This window comes from Gymnoscopelus braueri (genome assembly GCF_963280865.1).
Source record: "Gymnoscopelus braueri genome assembly, chromosome: 19".
Lineage (NCBI taxonomy): Eukaryota > Metazoa > Chordata > Actinopteri > Myctophiformes > Myctophidae > Gymnoscopelus > Gymnoscopelus braueri.
This window is the reverse complement of record NC_137621.1, coordinates 38160027-38179845: the sequence shown is the minus strand read 5'-3', so window position 1 is coordinate 38179845 and position 19819 is coordinate 38160027. Positions and strand designations below refer to the sequence as shown.

General features: G+C 42.8%; 1 protein-coding gene across 1 annotated transcript in view; it reads right to left on the bottom strand.

Annotated features, from left to right (window-relative positions):
- Positions 1 to 15285: 15285 nt before the first annotated feature.
- scfd1 (sec1 family domain containing 1) overlaps positions 15286 to 19819 on the bottom strand; it is a 40549-nt gene continuing 36015 nt past the window's right edge. The window contains exon 25 of the mRNA XM_080413796.1: positions 15286 to 15501. Within this exon, the coding sequence (XP_080269922.1) occupies positions 15478 to 15501 (24 nt within the window). The 3' untranslated portion in view covers positions 15286 to 15477. The remainder of the gene's footprint in view (positions 15502 to 19819) is intronic.

Here is a 19819-nt window from a genome sequence, read left to right as displayed (position 1 = left end):
AGAGTCACACCTGTACGTTCCTTTCTTGAAATGTGAGCGGTTGTTCTGATTTGAAACAGATCACTGACAGGAAAAAAAACACAATTTGAAGAACTGAGCAGTGAATTTCTACCATACCATCTACCATCCGACTGTCGCATCGCATCTTCTGCATCAGTTTAAATCCTGCACAGAGGGACAGAGCCAGATGTTTGGGGACAGACGGACTGCAGTTTCCACAGAATTCATCCGTGTGTTTATGAAGAGAATGCACTGTAACCATTAGTGACATAACATACAGATTTGTTTAACTTTGTGAACCCTGGGGCGAAAATAGTTGATCTACAAGCTCACAACACATCACGGCACGTTGTGCTTTTAGATGAGCTCTTTCCGGCAAAGAAATGTGGTGCAATAGAAAAGGAGCAAACCAATAGAGCCCTGGGAGGCCCTGGTCAACATACAGTATAGGGTTTAACTGTACCAGGATAGACTATGAAGAGTAAAACATCTGGACTTTCCAACAGAAGTTTGGAACCTCCTGCACATTAGCATCAACAATGTTAATAGGCTCTATGCACAACAGCCATATTGGAAAGAAATTGGGCCCTTACCAACGACACTAATGAAGGCTCCATTCCATTCTGGTCAAACCGATTCAGGGTGCTGATATTGTGCATGTTGGCTCACTGGGAACACTCTTCTACACCAGTAGGTCTCAAAGTGTGGTCCAGGTACCCTCATGGTTCCTTGAGGGGGTTCCAAACAACCCTCCGGCCGGACACTGTGCTGTGGTCAACCAAAGACCGCAAAATAATTCTGATTGAGCATACAGTGCCGTGGGAGGAAGACTGCGAAGAGGCCCGAGAGAGAGAGGCCTTCAAGTACCAGTCCTTAATACAGAACTGCAAAGACAAGGCCTGGCAGGCATGGTTATTCCCAGTGAGATTGCCATCACAGGGTTCCCAGCAAAGTCAGCATGGCGTTTGTATTCAGCTCTGGGCCACGACGAAAGGAGCCAGAAAGAAGCAGCTCGTAGGATGGGGTGAGAGGCGGAACGACCCCCCTGCTGGATTTGAGATTTGCCCCTGAACCTGGAGGTCAAGGGCAGATGGACAGTGATTTGCCCACCACTGCCAGTCCACCAACTGGAGAGTGTTGTGGTTTAGGGCCGAAACACTACGCTACGAATGCAACCACTAATGTATGTCACAAGTAATAGCAATGATTACTATCAGAATATAGACCTTTAACTTATTAAAAATAATATGTGTTCCATATAATGAAATAAAATGTTTTTTTAACTGGTTCAGATAACATGTGATGAGCTTTCCGGTCATTTATGCTCTAGAATCACGTAGGTTGATACATAAAAAATAATCTACAGATTAATTGAATATCATCGATAATTGTAGCTCTACACTGTGGTAGTCATTGTAGTTGTCTGTTCATGCATTGATCCTGGCTAATAATCACATTACTTTACCTTAACATTTGTAAAGCTGGCTCCTGCAGGAGTCTAGCCGCCTATACGAGGGTGGGTCTGTCTGTCTGTCTGTCTGTCTGTAAGTCCGACTCCGGAGCTAATCTTGCAAACTGCTGGACCGATCAGTGCCAAATTCCTTGTGCACACTGCCAGTAGCCCACAGAAATACCTCCACTAATGTTGTTTTTCTAGGAAATGCAGTACATTTAATGCATAATATCAAAGGTTATTACAAGGCTTAACTTCCAGATGTACAGAAAATTACATCCAGAAGAAATATGCTACTGAGAGAGTATCCAGCTCTGTATAAACAATAGCTCATATATGTGTGTGTGTGTGTGTGTGTGTGTGTGTGTGTGTGTGTGTGTGTGTGTGTGTGTGTGTGTGTGTGTGTGTGTGTGTGTGTGTGTGTGCACGCACGCCCGCACGCCCACACACACACACACACACACACCTCAAATGACCCCTTCACGTCCCATTATCCCGTAATTATGTGATCATAGTAATGATTATGTGTTGGTCAGCTTCTTGGAGCTGCTAAACAAAACTGATCGTCTAGCAGTTCTGTCAATCCAGAGTAGAATCGGAACATCTTGTCACTTTTTTTCCACACTCTGAAGCCCAAAGAAGGAAATCTCTCAGAGGAGAACAAATCTGACGTACGTACACACACACACACACACACACACACACACACACACACACACACACACACACACACACACACACACACACACACACACACACACACACACACACACACACACACACACACACACACACACACACACACAGTCCTAACCTCTCTGACTGTATCACCTTCCAGCCTGCTCAGAGCCAACGTTCCGAACAGTCTCTCTCCTGATAATGCCTTGAGAAGGACACCTGACACGTTCTCATCCATGGAGGAGAACAGACACCTGAGCTATGTGTGTCAGAGCTCTCTGACGGAACAAACACACCTTTGTCTGAAGCCTCACCAGGGGACTGGACCCGATAGCATCTCACAGAGTTCTGTCCTGTTGAAAACACATATCTCCAGTTCCTTCATTTTGTTTCTGGATGTAAACTCACAACAGAACTATTCTCTCACGTGGGATTTTGCCAACAAAATGTGTCCCTCTTCTTCACACTTGTCTTTGAGGACATGCATCTTGTGTCCCTCTCTCCCCCTCTTCTCTCTCTCTCTCTCTCTCTCTCTCTCTCTCTCTCTCTCTCTCTCTCTCTCTCTCTCTCTCTCTCTCTCTCTCTCTCTCTCTCTCTCTCTCTCTCTCTCTCTCTCTCTCTCTCTCTCTCTCTCTCTCTCTCTCTCTCTCTCTCTCTCTAACTGGTCAAGGCATATGGTTGCCCCCACCTCTGCCACCATTGCCAAGCGCCTGCACACAGGGGCATGTTGGGTCTCTCTCTGGGTTTTTCTCATCTCACAAGGAGAAAAGCCTGGTATAGTATAGTGCTAGTACAGCTGGAACTAGCACCCAATGGGTGCATCTACACATGAGATACAAGTTGACGCTAGTTGTCGCAAGCCCTTGTTCCGGTTCCGGCCATTTCTGGCCATAACTCAAGGAAGACCGGAACCCGGATATGCTTTTCAGAAGTGCGTCGGGACGGTCTTTACGTTTTTTCCTATAACATGGGAGTGGATGGGACTTCCGATGACTTGTATCTTATGTGTGAATGCACCCATACAGTAGCTGTTCTTGCCCAGTGTAGGTCTCTAAAGACTAGAGTCACTCGATCTGCTCTACATGTAAAGTGTCTTGAGATGATTAGGCGCGGTATAAATCTGATTGATTGATTGATTGATTGATTGGACTGTGTGTGTTGTGTCGGCTGCTGTGTGATGCAGAGATGTACAAATATTTGCGATATTACAACAATACTACAATGTTCTAAAATATTCTTAATATTGTATCTACATTTGGCATCCAACTCAGAGGCATCAGAGGGTATTGCCTGATGTATATGATGCTCACCGAGAATAGCAGTTCTGCAAGCTCACGACACGTTGAGCTTGTAGATCTGCTATTTCCTGATTTAAGTATAAATCAGAAATATCTCTAATGCTCCAGAGCAAGATTGTACACAGCGCGGCGCTGCGAGCTTGTGCATCTGCATTTTTTTTACATTTTTAAAAACTCTTGAAAGTCTGAGAACTACTGATCTAGAAGGCATTTGTAGAATCGGCTTCAGGTCTTAAAGGGTTAACCCTCACCCTAACCCTGATTTAGTCATTGTTCTGTGGTCCCCGTCACTGCCGTCCTGGGGGGAGTGCAGACAACCACATGCCTCCTCTGAAAGTCACCAGCCGCTTCTTTTCACCTGACAGCGAGGAATGTCACCAGGAGAACGTAATGCACGCCATCTCTGCCAGACCCCCCCCCCCCCCACCCACCCACCGTTGAACTGGGGCCCCTGCAAACCAGTAGGAGTCACTAGTGTAGCAACAAGGACACAACCCCCTGCTGGGTCCCACCCTCAAACACTGACAAGTTGCGGTCGTTGGAGCCTCCGTCGGCCAAGCCAGAGGCACCGCTGCCGGGAATTGAACCCAGGCTTCTGCGGTGGTGGGGCGAGTGTTTCAAGTTAAATCCGAACCACACGGACGCCACAGATGAAGACTAAGCTGGAGCTTGAATTAGGGCTGAATGTTCAATTCTGTCTCCTGTCAGATCATCTGACGTGTGTCAGGGCAAATTAATTTGAGACGAATTGGTTCACTGTTCTTTAACGTTGTGGGACAGAATGCAGTCCCCATAGACCAGCAAGTCAGTAGCCAATAAGCTAATCCAATTTGCTGACTGTCCAGCACAATTATCTGTGAAAGATTCTCCATGGTAAGAATATCTATTCACCCTGCTTCCCCCTGAGAGAGAGAGAGAGAGAGAGAGAGAGCGAGAGAGAGAGAGACAGAGAGAGAGAGAGAGAGAGAGAGACAGACAGAGAGACAGAGAGACAGAGAGGCGAGAGATGGTGAAAGAAAGATGACCTTGTCTACACCGTTCATCTGACACTTTTAAACCACTAGTCTCTCTTTTATTCGTCTGTGATCTTACCTGGGCCAACTTAGAGACGCTTTGTCCACAAGTGGCGAGGAGCAGATGAGACGGGAAGAGAGGACAAGAGCATAGGAAAGCAGAGGAGAGGAGGAGAACAGAGAAGTGGAGAGGAGATAAAATGTGTTTGTGACTGTCAGAAACCAATGTCCTCAGTTCACACTAAAATGAGAATCAAAGGTGTCCATTATAAACACGGTTTCATTCACCTTCTTATCCCTAAAGGGTTGTTGTAGCTTTCGCTCAGAAGGTGATATTTCCTAGATTGATCATAGTTCCTGTAGTCTTTAGACCCATCTAATAATCTTTGAAATAAAACAAATGTCGTCCTTGTGTGTGTGTGTAATCCAGTGGTGACTGGTGACGACCACGGTAGATTACCGTTTTAGGCATGGTCCTCCAAGTACTGTCGTCCGCTCTGTGAGAACATCCAGTTCTCTACTCCCAGCACGGACAAAAAAAACGGAGCCATCTCTACTGCCTCTACTGTCTCCACAGACCAGACATGACCATTCCGTGTCACTGTTGTGGTTATTTATTCAACCCACACTGTGGAAAAACACATTCATAGTTCAGTGATGTAGCAAACATCTGACAAAACATTATTCTCATTCTACGACTCTGCCACCAGAATGTGGAATGCCCTGACACACCATCCATTAACAGATGTGAAACACTGGTTTCTTTCAAATCTGGCCTGAAAAAGGAGATCACAAGGGAAGGTAAATAGCATTTCCCATCTCTGTTGATGAATTTAATACAAAGGACCACAATGGAAACAAGTCCCCAGGACTTTTTTGTGTTTTCCTTTTAGCCTTAATGTCTGACTGTACCACGTGCTGTTTACATTTCTGACTAATAAAGTATTAATTAAATCAATCAATCAATCAATTAATCCTACAGGTCATATTCACAACAACTGGTTTCTAGCTACAGTATAGCTATATAGAAACCAGGGACCCTACCCTTTAAACTGCAGGGACCAGATACCTTTTAAACCTCAAGGACCAGCTACATTCTAGAACGTTTAAAACCTCAGGGAGCGGCTACATTCTAGATTAATCTAGAACCTTCCGGTGTAACTTGGTTCTCATAATCAAGGCTGCTAAATAACAATAACCTTCCAGAATCTTATCGATTGAGTAAAGAGTTGGTTCCAGGAGAATGTCTATAGATTGGGGAATGTGGTGAATCTTCCCAACCCTGATATGGACAAGAAATGTTCTCTCACTATTCACTAAATACCTCTCTTTCTCTCTCTCTCTCTCTCTCTCTCTGTATCTCTCTGTATCTCTCTGTCTCTCTCTGTCTCTCTCTGTCTCTCTCTGTCTCTCTCTCTCTCTCTCTCTCTCTCTGTAATGTCTAATGGTTTGATAGGTGTATTAAGCAGAACTGTGAGGCCACAGGTTCAAATCCGGCGTCCAAAGTGTCCATCAGCAGCCATGTTTTTCATCAAGGTGCCTTTGAGCAAGACAATAAACCACTGAATCATTAAATGAATGATTCTTTCTAAGTCACTCTGTGTAAGACTGACGGCGAAGTATACCTTCAACATTAAAATAATGATGAAATATGGATCAATGCTTGAACAAGCAATGCTCTTTTCAGAACACACACACACACACACACACACACACACACAGAGTAGTAGAGAGGGAAGGGAACAGAAGAGAGGAGAGAAGAGAAGTCAGAGAACCTCACAGTTCAACACCACCTCCTCTACTCCCTCCCCCGTGTATTGTACAGCACCATGCTGTGACCTCTCCACCTCCTCTCTCTCCTCCTCATTATATTCCATCACACACTCCCTCTCTCAGCTCACCTCCTCGCAGCAGTCAGTAAGTCATTAAGTCACAGCATCAGACTGGTTTTTAGCCTGGCTCGGTTTGGCACGGCTCAGATTTAGTGGCTGGTCAGAGTGGTCAAGACCAGGGTGGTCGCTAGCTCAGAGCGCACGCACGCGCACACACACACACACACACGAAAAACTGAAAACACACACACACAACGATTAAAGAGATTAAAATACCACAATGACATACAGTAATTTGGGATTAGTCCTGTAATGTTTTGGTTGAGTTCTACTTGAGAACACTCTGGTCTGCTATGAAAATAAAACAATGTATGTACTGAACCATTAAGCTTAATGCTGGTGTGTGTGTGTGTGTGTGTGTGTTTTGAGGAGAGGTGCTCTGTCATCTTTTGATGTACTTTTTAGCTGTATAAACCAGTCTGATAGACCAGTCAGATCCTGACAGGCCATCAGGCTGTGATGATCAGCTTCAAGTTGCATTCATATTTTAGTTATACGTCAGAAAGCTGAACATAAACAGTTGAAATATCACGAGGTCAGTCTGGAGTCATTCTGCAAATCGACAACAAGCTCAGCCCAACAGAAGCGGGTTCTGACATTCCTCTGCTAATAGACCCTTTTGACACACACACACACACACACACACACACACACACACACACACACACACACACACACACACACACACACACACACACACACACACACACACACACACACACACACACACACACACACACACACACTTGGGTCGGAGCAGGTCGGCACCAGGCGGCCCATTTACCTGGAAAACACACAGAACCTGCTGGACCGGCTGGGTACTACACTACTAGACAAACGGATCTTTATCTGTCTCTCTCTCTCTGTGTCTGCCTGTGTCTCTCACTACCCCTGCATGCTCACTCTCTCTCTCTCTCTCTACTCCCCTGTCCGATCCGAACACAGAGGACAGTGTATCTGAGCGGATCCAGCTACATTCTCTCCTTCAACCCTCCTAAGATGGCAGCCACAGAGTTCGTTTCAGCCATGACCCTCCGGAGGATGGAATGTTCAGCTGGACACAAACATCTAATACAAACCTGCCTGCGGAATGACAAGGGAAAGCAGCCTGCAGGGTTGCACACAGTAATTCATCGTTAATTCATCCATTTGGAACAGTGTACAAATGTAACCAAATGGAGACTTAAATGTAGTTAAATTAACACTGAGGATTTTACTGACCATTTTATTGACCATGATCTATACCATACAGTGAGGGGACAGTGGTCCAGGTTTCAGATTAAAACCATGATGGAGTCTCCGTCTTTTCCCGACAGTTTCGCCTCGGATGCCCGTGGTTTTTAGGTTAGGTTTAGGCATAGTTTCTGTGAGGTTAAGGTTAGGGTTAGGTTTAGGCATATTTTCTGAGGTTAAGGTTAGGTTTAGGCATATTTTCTGAGGTTAAGGTTAGGTTTAGGCATAGTTTCTTTGAGGTTAAGGTAAAGGTCAGGTTTAGGCATAGTTTCTTTGAGGTTAAGGTTAAGGTCAGGTTTAGGCATAGTTTCTGTGAGGTTAAGGTTAAGGTCAGGTTTAGGCATAGTTTCTGTGAGGTTAAGGTCAGGTGTAGGCATAGTTTTTGTGAGGTTAAGGTTAGGTTTAGAAATAGTTTCTGTGAGGTTAAGGTTAGGTTTAGGCATAGTTTCTGTGAGGTATAAGTTAGATCGAAGAGCCTAATTCCCTGAATGTTACAAGTCATATGATAGGTGAGCTACGGCCATCTCACAGTTAAAGTTCTGAATTGTGTGACAGTAAAATTAACCACCCTGGTTAGATGGCCGTTAGCTATCTCCGTAGTATGTTTTAGAATCTATATTTCAATTAGTTACAATGATTATTCTGCATATTTTAGGGTTAGGGATAGGCATATTAGGGGCTGTCCCCCGGGCGAAAACCCTCGGAAAAAAGGGAGTCCCGACCCTGTTGAGCCAGACCCTGGTCCTGTCTGTCTGCGGGACTGGTCCTGGTCCAAACCACTCCTCTCCTCCTGTGGAATGTTCCGTCAGTTATTCCTCTCCTCCGTCAGGGGCTGTATGGACAGCCCTGCAGGGTTGCCATAGTAACAGGGTGATGGACAGGGCACTCTATCAGTCAGTCAGTGTCAGGGCACGGGATCAAACAACGAGCCAGGACAAACAGTACGCTTCTTAATAACGGAGAACAGAGAGTCCAGAGAGAGAGAGAGAGAGACGTTTGTTCTCTAATCATTTTCTTGTGCTGAATCCAAGCAACCAATACACTCGTCTCTGGAGCCACATGCATCCTTGCATCTATCTTTTCTTTCTTCCTTTCCCCCCCTTGATTACGTCCCTCTGTCCATCAGTCCATCCATCTATCTTTCAGTCCAATCAACAAACCGAACAATGGCCTAATCAATGAGTGAATTGACCCAATCACTCACCTTAGCCGCCCGACAACCAATTACATAGCATTCTTCTTTCTCTCACTCACTCTCAGGAAAGCCTGCCCCTGATTTCCTTCTCTCCTCACTCTCGATCCCTCCCTCCGTCTCCCTCTCCTACCTGGCAGGTCCAGATGATGATGAGTTCTTCGTTGTTGAGAACAAGTATTCTCTGACTGTGTCAGGCTCACAGTAGGAAGTAAAAACATGACAACCAGGCTGAGGAGAGACAGGTAGTCAGGCAGTAAAGAGAGACAGACAGGCACTGACAGACATTTATTCAGACAGACAGGTACTGGAGCCAGCGATAGAAGATATCGTCTTTGTCGGGTGGAAACCGATTCAAAAACAGCAAAAGTAGCAGATCTACAAGCTCAAAACGAGCTTGCAGATCTGCTACTTTTGTGTGATGCTGTATTATGATCAAGCAGGGCATTAATTTATGAATAAGAGGTTTCTGCCCGAAAGCAACGATAAACAACTGATGGTTGTCTCAACCTCATCAGATATGTAGCAGACTAGTGCCATTTTGTCACCGCTGAGGGACCCCAGGACCTCCATACTGGCACCATTAGACTGGTCCACAACACTAGTAGGCCTACCAGTTGGTCCAAACTGCCCCATCTCTCCTACTGGTAAGCCTCACACTATGGGTTCTAAGTCCAGACTGAGACAAACTCATACACACAATATTGTATCCTGATAAACTTGCAAATGATTTTTTCCCCTTGATGATGGCAAGCGGTCCAGGTTCTGAAGCGACCCCATGACCTGGCCCATGGGGGAAACTACATGAGTAAGATTTAACAAGATTTAATAATTACCATTTCACACAGTCAGTTTTTCTGTAACCCATTCCCAGGATAAAAGCAGTCTTAGACCACTTTTCACCAAACCATTTCAACATATTTATTAAGAAGGACACAAAGTCTTTTGCATTCATAAAAATCGATGGAAAACTGTCTCTTTGTCTTCACAGATGGACATTTTCTTGAAACTGTAGGATTGACCATAGAAATAAAACAACTTAATATAAAGGCTGCCTATGTCTACAGAACCAGGTGAGCTGGCAGTCTGCCTGGGAGTGGAGAGAGGAAAAGCCTGCTGGAAGCCCCCCCCCGCTCACCCGCATGGAGGGCTGGAACCAATCAGCTCCCTGGAACAACCTGCACTGTCAGATCCACTCAATCAATCAGCCAAGCACACCTGCAGCTCATCACACACAGACACCAACAGAGAGAGACATCCACTAAACTACACAGATACGATTCAACAACATAAGCATACACTGGACAACCTCATATGTATGACCTCAGAGTCGTGAAATTCACTGGGAACTAATAAGGCCCTGTTTAGGCGACAACGGTCTTTAGAGAAAGCAGCAAAATAATATATCAGATGTGCCTTCCGTTTAGACAGGAACAGCGTTTTCGGGGGTTGAATCTGCAACAAACTGAAACCACCTTCCAGAGTGGAAATCTTTGAAAACGCCTTCTCCATATAAACGGTCACAAAGGAGGAAACGGCAAAACGTGTGACGTCATGGCTCATGTCGGCTCACGCCACGTAGGGGAGAACGGGGTAAGATGAACCACTTTTTACTTATGTTGACCTCTTAGCAAGGAAAAATTAGATGGAAGTAAAATCTAAACATCTACTAAAACTTCAAGATGTCTTCTACTAATTGAAATAATGATTGTGCATCTATGACAAATGGTTGTAAAAATATGGGTTCTCCTAGTCAAGGGGTAAATTTACCCATATGATATTTTGCATTTTCAAGTTTAAACTTGAACAAATAATGTATTCACGTATCAACAATAATTTAATAACACATTTCCCTTTTGCAAATAGTCTTATTTATTTTCTTAATGGTATTTAAACAATATAAAACCAATTAAATAAAGTTTGTTATTCAGAACCTTTTAATATTTGCAATTGTTAATACAATATTGAAAACTTCTCTTAAATGAGTGTATTCATCCAAATGAAAGGTCATACAGCATAATTTGAGAAGCAAAGACATAATAAAAAATATGAATAGTGATTAATATTAGGAAAATTGGCTCAATTTACCCCAAGGCATTTGGTTCATCTTGCCCCATGGCCACCATTTGACCTAACCTGGCTAGCTTAATGCTTCAGGCTAATCTTTAGCTAAATGATTCACATGGTTTTATACATCGGAATATCACCAACATGCATGATATATAAGTTTAGACCTGGGTACATTTGCTTTAAAATAAAAATCATTATACCAGAAAAGTAAAAAATTAACTTTGACCAGCAAAAAAACACTTTTTTGTGTAGAAATATGCTTATCACTTTGCCCATGTGTCTCTCAACTTCACAGCCAGGTGGAAATGATGGGTGTGTCCTGATTTTAAGGTCATATGACAACTCATGTGTATAGTTTTAAAGATACAGGGGGTGGTTCAACTTACCCAGAGGTTCATCTTACCCCGTTCTCCCCTACGCGATGTAAACAAACAGCTGTGACAGGAAGTAGAACGCATTTCTACGCATGTGTGAATGGTCTATCTGGCAGCGCGCCACCTAGCATGCACATTACAGCGTTTTCAATCACAGTGTAAACGCAGAATAAAAAGTGAGAACGCAACGGCACTTTGTCGTTTTCTATTCTGATTGTTGCCGCGTAAACGTGGCCTTAATTGGGATGTTTTCATGTTGGTGTGCGTTGGCCTTTTTTATGCCATTTCGTCTCTGTCGGGCGGAACCCTCATATGTCCAAAATAGTTTTCTATGTTAGAAGCAGAAGCAGCAGACCGACAAGCTCAAAACGCACCGTGTTTCGAGCTTTCAGATCTGCTACTTTTGATGCTTTTGTGTGACGCTGTATGTAGTATGATCAAGTAGGGCATTAATTTACGAAAAGAAAAAAAAAAGTTAAAATATGGAGATATAAAGAGGTTTCTGCCCGACAGCGACGATATGTAGTGCTGCTTGTGCTTTACAAACAAGCCTGATCTCATACTTCATCATACGATGGAGTCACAGAACCAAGACCCCTTATATGAGCTTGTAGATCGGCTGGGCACGCATCGTACGAGTAAAGTACAAATCAACTTTAGTTCCATCTGTCCACAAAACATTTTCCCAGCAGCGTCGTGAAGTGTCAAGGTGGTCTTTGGCAAACTTCAGGCATGCATTCAAGAGCGTTTTCTTTTCTTTTTTTCCTCCTTTGTAGTGTCCTGCCACGGACGCCATGCCTGTTTAGTGTTTTCTGTATAGTAGACCCACAAACAGAGATCTTAACCAGTTCCATTGATTCCTTTAACTGCTTTTAGCTGTCACTCACGGGTTCTTTTTGCTTTTTACCTCATTGAGCATTCTGCGGTGTGCCTGTGGTTTGAGTCATCTTGGCTGGACGGACACTTCTGGGGAGAGTATAGCCACAAAACTAAATCATCTCCCTGCATAGACAATTTGTCAAATTGTGGACAGATGAATATCTAAGATCTTCAAGATAACTTTCTAACAATTTCCAGCTTTGTGCAAATCAACAATTCTGGATTGTAGGTCTTCTGAGACCTTTTTTTTTGTGCGAGGCATGGTTTACATCAGCAGAAGCTACTCAAGAATTGGAAACTCTAAAATGTTTGAGTACTTTTTATCAAAGTAGTCAAAGTCAAAGTAGACACACCTGACGATGTCGTTTCATTAATTGGATGCCTTCAGGATCACTGGATCACTGTAAATCAACCCAAAGTTATACAGAAAACACGCTGTCCTGTCCCCCAAGCGGGCATGAACCCTGAACTCTCCTTCTATTCTCACTGTCCTGTGTCCCTCAAAAGTCCCCAAACTAAATCTTTCAGCAGTATTTAACCTAAACCACAGCATAGAACACGTTTTCCCAAACAGCGGGGCAGGACCCATTCTTGGGCCACAGACCCATTTTTATGGGCCACAAGTAAATACATATCTTTTTTCCCCCCTTTTTTCGTTTTTTTTTTCAAGAGAATTTCATTTATTAAAAAAACAACTTAAAGGGATACTTCACTCTCGGGCCGGGGACACATTTAAAAAAAATATTAAAAATAAATAAAAAAAGTTATGGAAAATTCATGGCCCCCTCACACATTAGTAGGACACTCTAATGCGTGAGGGGGCCATGAATTTTCCATAACTTTTTTCATTTATTTTTAATATTTTTTTTAAATGTGTCCCCGGCCCTAAAGTGAAGTATCCCTTTAAGGAGGAGTGAAAATATCAGATCTACAAGCTCACAACGTGACGTGTCGCGATTTTCACTAGTTTGGGTCCCGGGGAGACATCACATTTCTGTTTTTGGGTCTCGAGCTAAAAAGTTTGGGAACCACTGCCCTAGAAAGCAGTCCACGGCATGACAGTATGAACCTCCCTGGAATGTGCAGACCGGGCTTGTTTGTACAGGTGGTTTGTGGACCTTTATCTCGCTAACAAAGGAGTAACTACACCTCTGGCTACTCAGATCAAAGACACGTTTTTAGGGCAATGTGTCAGAATAGTATGGGTACGCAAATGGAATCTCATAATAACATACTGTCACCCATACAATCATGAAATGATAAATCAATATTTGACAGTCCTATATGTCCTCAACACTCAGTCATCACCTTTAATCCTGTGACAGTGGTTCTCAAAGTTGAGTCCAGTGATCCTCTGGGTTCTTTGTGGGGGGGGGGGGGGTTACAAATGGATCCTTACCCGTATAACTTTGAGAGTGTACAAATGGAACCAATTGAACCCTTACGGGTCCATTTTTACACTCTCAGAGAAGTTAGTTATGGAGGTCCTTCAAATTAACCAATTCAATCCCGGGGACGCCTCTCTGTCATTTTAGATTTCTTTGGGCTATTCAAAAATAGCAGATATACAAGCTCATAGCACGGCACTCGCTTGTAGATCTGCTATTTTTGAAAGATCTTGAAAACGTCTTGCAAATCTTTGAATATACACGTTTTAAAGCAAGCATTTGTAAAATATTTTGTTCCAGGGACCCCCAGAAGCAAAGATTTGAGTTACGAATGTTCGCTTTAAAAAAAAATATATATTTTTTAAAGATATACAAGCTCATAGTGTGTCACTCGGTGCCGCGCTATGAGCTTGTATATCTGCTATTTTTGAATAGCCAGACATCTAAAATTACAGAGATGCGTTCCCTGTCTTAATGACGTAACACTTCTATCCTGATGGGAGTGGTCTCATCCAGGATGCCTCCATCCACAGCAGAGCACAAGGAGTCACTGGATGGTTGATGACTGCCAGGAGCAGTCGTGATGGAATAAGTCACATACACACTCAATGGGCTCACTGTGTACATGTTGTGTACAGCGTATTTATGTGTGTTTTGCAGTGCTCTACTAAAGAATTGAAATAAACTGAATAGGGCTGTGTATGTAGTGAGTGTGTGTAGTGCGTTGTTCTAATTTAACTGAGTTTATTTGATTGCGGCCCAGCATGCACTGTATGGTGTATTGTGTTTATAAATTGCGGTGTGTTGTGTGCCGTATCCTATTACCATATTAAAGTAATGTAATTGGTTAGGACCCGTTGAGTATAGTGTGTTGTGTGCACGCGTGTGTGTGTGTAATGTAGTATTTGGTGTGTGTGTTTTGTGAGTTACAGTGACCTACTAGTTGAGTTCATTTACTTAAGGCCCTGTCATATTATTATTCTAATTTTTAAGATATTTTTGGGGCCTTTTCTGCCTTTATTTGGATAGTACAGTGGAGAGAAACAGGCGGGGAGTGACACACAGCAAAGGCCGCCGGGCTCGGAATCGAACCTCCGACTCGCTATCAGGCTGCATTAGAGCCTATATGTGGTATGCATCTCAACTGCCCCCCCCCCACAGTGTACATGTTTTTAGTAGACACTACACAGAGTGTGTGTGTGTGTGTGTGTGTGTGTGTGTGTGTGTGTGTGTGTGTGTGTGTGTGTGTGTGTGTGTGTGTGTGTGTGTGTGTGTGTGTGTGTGTGTGTGTGTGTGTGTGTGTGTGTGTGTGTGTGTGTGTGTGTGTTGATGTGTTCGAGGCCCAGTAGTCAACTAAGTATATACTGCACATAGTGAAAATAGTCAATCAATAAGCTCTATAATCAATGTTACACATTGTGACACATTATGAGCTTGTAGATTGGCTATTTTTTGCTGTACAACTAAGTATAAAATAGGGCTTATGTGGATACACCAGCAACAGGCTGTAAAAGCTTTTACAACACAATATCACAATATGTTGTTTATTTGTTACAGTATTTAATGATTACATTTTTTTTTACAGTTTTGCACTTATGCGCACACTTATGATATTGTCATTTCAAAACAATGTTTGCCCTGCAAATCATCCCATTTGTTAAAGACCACAGTTTATCAGATCATCATGATCAGATCAGTCTTCCTGTTAGTATTGTTTATTAGTCGTATTATTAGTATATGTATTATTACATTACTTCAATATAAAGTATGAAAATGTAAGAGGTTTGAAAAACAGATATCACAGAGAGGTCGAAGGTCAGTTAAACTGTTAAACTTTATTGGTAATTAACAGGAAACAATGCTAAGTCAGTTTATGATAAACATTATAAAATACAATGGAATAGAGTTTGAAGTTTGTAGTTTTAACCGGAGAGAGAAAGAGAGAGATGGAAAGACACAGAAAAGGATGGGGGGAAAGAGAGTTCACATATTTTCTTGCTGCTGTGTTCACTTTTGGCCCAACTGTGACAGCTGTAGAGAGAGAGAGAGAAAGAGAGAGAGAGAGAAAGAGAGAGAGAGAAAAAGAGAGAGAGAGAAAGAGAGAGTTAGACGACGCGTTATAACTTGTCGATCGGCTATTATTAAAAGCTTTCCCCACAATAAAAGCAAACGGAAAATACACTGGTATAGAGCCCTGAGGGACTCCGGTCAACCATATAGTGTTTAACCCATTCAATACAGGAAAGCATCTGTGTCACTTTAGATTTTAGCTATATATATATATATATATATTTAGCAACACGTTCTTGTCCACGGCAGGACTTATTTATGTTTTTTTGCGGAAAAATTGTGCGCCGAACACGAGCCGCGGTGCATTTTCAGCCTCCTACGCAACGCCTGCTATTTCTTTCTCCTCTGACATGTTCCTGTAGCCTGCTGTCAGGATTTAGTTCTGGGCGCTCGCTCCTTTCTTAAAACAGCGAGCAGACACATCCTGCAGACTGTCTGTCCACAGGCTGTTGCAGGGTTCCCACTCTATTTTATGCAACCCACACATACATCATTATTATACATTTAATACCGCGCGCATATTTGATAATACCGCGTTATTACGTAACAGTATGCTTTGGACTTTTGATATATATATCCTGAGTTGAGAGGAGACTATTAATTATCTCTGGCCAGTTAAAAAGGGAGGATAAACAAAGACTTATTTAATTCAGAATGAGGAAATCTCCAGAAACAGTCCGGTGCCAAACAGAGTCCAGGGGCCTGCATCACGTCATCTCTCTCAGTTCATTACCTCCGGGGCTTTCTCTTTCATATGCAGTTTACTCAGGAAAACCGTTTATTATTTCCCGGTACAGAGCACATTTTAAACTAATAACTCCTCAGTCCACAGTCCTATGTGCCATAAGCACCTCTTTGTTCCAGCCAGACAAGATGCAAGCTTCTCCCTTTGGCAAAAGTCAGGCTTAACTACTCTCAAACCAGCGTCCTTATTGTCTCCGCCGAAGGTGGAGAATATGTTTTCGCTTTGTGTGAGCAAACATTGTTAGCCAAGCTAACATTGGGCAAGCTCCACGTGACACGTGTCAATTTGTTGACACCAATGCCTCTGATTGGCTAGAGGGACGCGTGACGAAATAAAATTCTATAAATAGGTGTGTCACTTCAAAAAGCCTTTACTTTTTGAAGTGAGGTAAAACAGGATCAATCAGACTTGATTGGAACAGTACCTTCAGTAAGTCCAAGTCACCCGTCTGTGCGTGTGTGTTTCCCTCTGAGAACACCTAACATTGGTCAAGCAAAGGCGCAGAAGGCCAAAGCTAAGAAAGCATACTCATCTACAATTGTAACGTAGAAGAGGACTAGAGTTGAAATGATCCCACAACAAAGCCGAACTCTTAATACGTGTCAATATGTTGACATCAATGTCTCTGATTGGCTAGAGGGACGCATGACGAAATACAATCCTATAATAAAAAGGTGTGTCACTTCAAAAAGCCGTTTACGTTTTTGAAGCGAGGTAAGACAGGATCAATCAGTCTTGATTGGAACAGTATCTTCTAGTCCAAATCACCCGTCCGTGCGTGTGTGTGTCCCTTTGAGAACACCTGACATTGGTCAAGAAAAGGCGCAGAAGGCCAAAGCTAAGAAAGCATACTCATCTACAACAGTAACACAGAAGAGGACTAGAGTTGAATTGATCCCACAACAAGACCGAAATCTTAATACGTATTAATATGTTGACACCAATGCCTTTGATTGGCTAGAGGAATGCATGACGAAATACAATTCTATAAATAGGTGTGTCACTTCAAAAAAACGTTTACGTTTTTGAAGCGAGGTAAGACAGGATCAATCAGTCTTGATTGGAACAGTATCTTCTAGTCCAAATCACCCGTCCGTGCGTGTGTGTGTCCCTCTGAGAACACCTAACATTGGTCAAACAAAGGCGCAGAAGGCCAAAGCTGATCAAACACACCAATCAACTGCTGAAACTGTTCAAGACAATGAAGATGAAGAAGACAGACAAGTATTTGAACAAACCAGTCAATTATGACGACTCCCATATGATAGATTGCTTCAATGTAAACAGAGCATTGTCTGTCTTGGAAGGAGACTGGTTCTGTCCAAGCTGTCGTCCCAAGCAGCGCTCTGTCCGTCCCGTGTCCTCCCGTAAGTTCTCCACTACTGATGAGGTGGATGAAGACGAGGAGGAGGAATCCTCCTCTTCCTCCTCCTCTTCCTCTTCCTCTTCCTCCGAGTAAATTAGTATTATTGTCTGTTCCCCTGACGGAGGTTGTATCTCATTACTTATTGTATCTCATTAATTATTGTTATGATAATATAATTGCTATAATATAGTAACATGTTCTATTTTACGTAAATTAGAACATTCCTAAAGAACTATGGTTAGAGATAAGGTAGGTGATTTCATTTGATTAAAATAGCACGGGTCCGCTGGCGGAGACTTGTGCTCCGAGGAGCACATTTTCTAGTTTCATCATATTTTTAGCGAAAGTAGCCGATCTACAAGCTCACAAGGCAGCGCATCGAGACTGGTTGTGAGCTGGCAGATCGGCTATTTTCAGAAAAAAAAGATTTGTTGTAGAGGGGAATAAGGGGGGGGGGGGGGGGGACTAAATATAGACTGCTGGCGGACCCCATCAATGAAGTGTGTAGGGTATTACACTATTAATCATTTGACAATGAATATCGGGCAAATATATCCAAAATCTTTGAAATTATCAAACACACTCAATAATGTAATTAACCACTTTCAACCTGGAGTCCCTATTTTGGGCATGTCATTATAGGTAATGTTACACAAAATTCAAATAACTGATTTACAAGTTCACAACATGAGATATTTGTCATATGACTAAGTATATAGGGCTTAAGCTCACAATGTGAGATCGGATATTTTCGAAGTATATAGGATCTAAGTGGTTAGCACAGTGTATGGTAGCTCATTATGTGGATGACTTGGGCTTGGACAGTTCGAGATTGTGCACAGACTTCATTTTCAGTAAGGCAGACATTCCAGGATTTCTTTATTAGATGTTAGTGATACCTGACAGATGCCTTAATGCCTCTGCAGTCATTACTCACATGTTGTGCACCTGCCCGCAACTGCGCAGTTATACTGGTCCAATATTTTTGAGTTACATCCCTATCTCAATTCACTAGACATAAAACTACAACCCAGTGCTCTCGCGTTTGGGGTTTTATGGTCAAGAAAAGGATAACATTGCAAATTGCCAACTCGTTGGCACGCCCATGGACTCTCCTAGACTGGAAATCGCTACTCCTCACCAGAGGCATCTCTCTGGCTCAATGATCTAGTGCTCTTTCTGTAACTAGAATCAGAGGGGTCAAGAGAGACATTTGTGACAGTGTCTACTGGAATGTGCTGTAAGTAGGCACATCATGCAAATCAAGGTTTGTAAAAAAATAACCCTTTTAATTAGTTTGGCATAAATAAAGAAAAGAAAGGTAGGGTAAGTGATATTTCTTGGTAAAAAAAAGGTTTGTTAAAAAGTTTAATACTCTGGTAGTCATCATCGTTTTAGTTAAAGTGTTCAGTAACAGAGGTCTCCACCATCTCTTTAACTCATTGGCCGCCATTATCGCATTAACGCGATCTAATAAATAGCGCGCTTGGCCGCCAGGATCGCGTTAATGCGATCTATGGTCTTTATTGATCTTTATGCTCTGATCACGCTATTCTGTTATGAATCAGGCTAAGTTTCGGGTTCCACTTACTTCAACCACCACTGCATCCGGTTCCATGACTTGGGTTCCGTTTTCGGTTTTACATTTTTCCCCCCAGTCATTTTCGACCATAATAGGGAAACAAACGGGTTTTCACACGCTATGAAAAACGATCGGAGACCTCCCCTCCTATAATCTATGGTCTGGGTGACGAACAGTCATCCCCGTTGTGTATCACAAAGTAATTTTCGCCGATAACAGAATCTGAGACATTTCACTTCCGGTTCATGTGTTTCACTGTGTGAGTGGGTCTGGGAGGGGGCGAGTGTGATCGAGAGGCGATCAAGCTTGGTATGTGCTGCTCTCTAGTGGTGGAACGATCAAAACGATTCAAGTGTCAAGCTAGAGTTTCTAGATGTGAATTAAATAACAAAATAACGAAACAAAAAAACACGAAAATCGCTGGCAAGGGCTGCTATGAACGAGGTTTTAACTCTGGCAGTCAATGAGTTAATAAACAGAAAAAACATTTTCAGGTGGGTTGCCAATTTCAGCCAATCAGGAAAGAGTACCCATTTATCAGCTTCAATTTTATAGTGTTCCAGTTCCAATTTTGTCTGCTAATTTC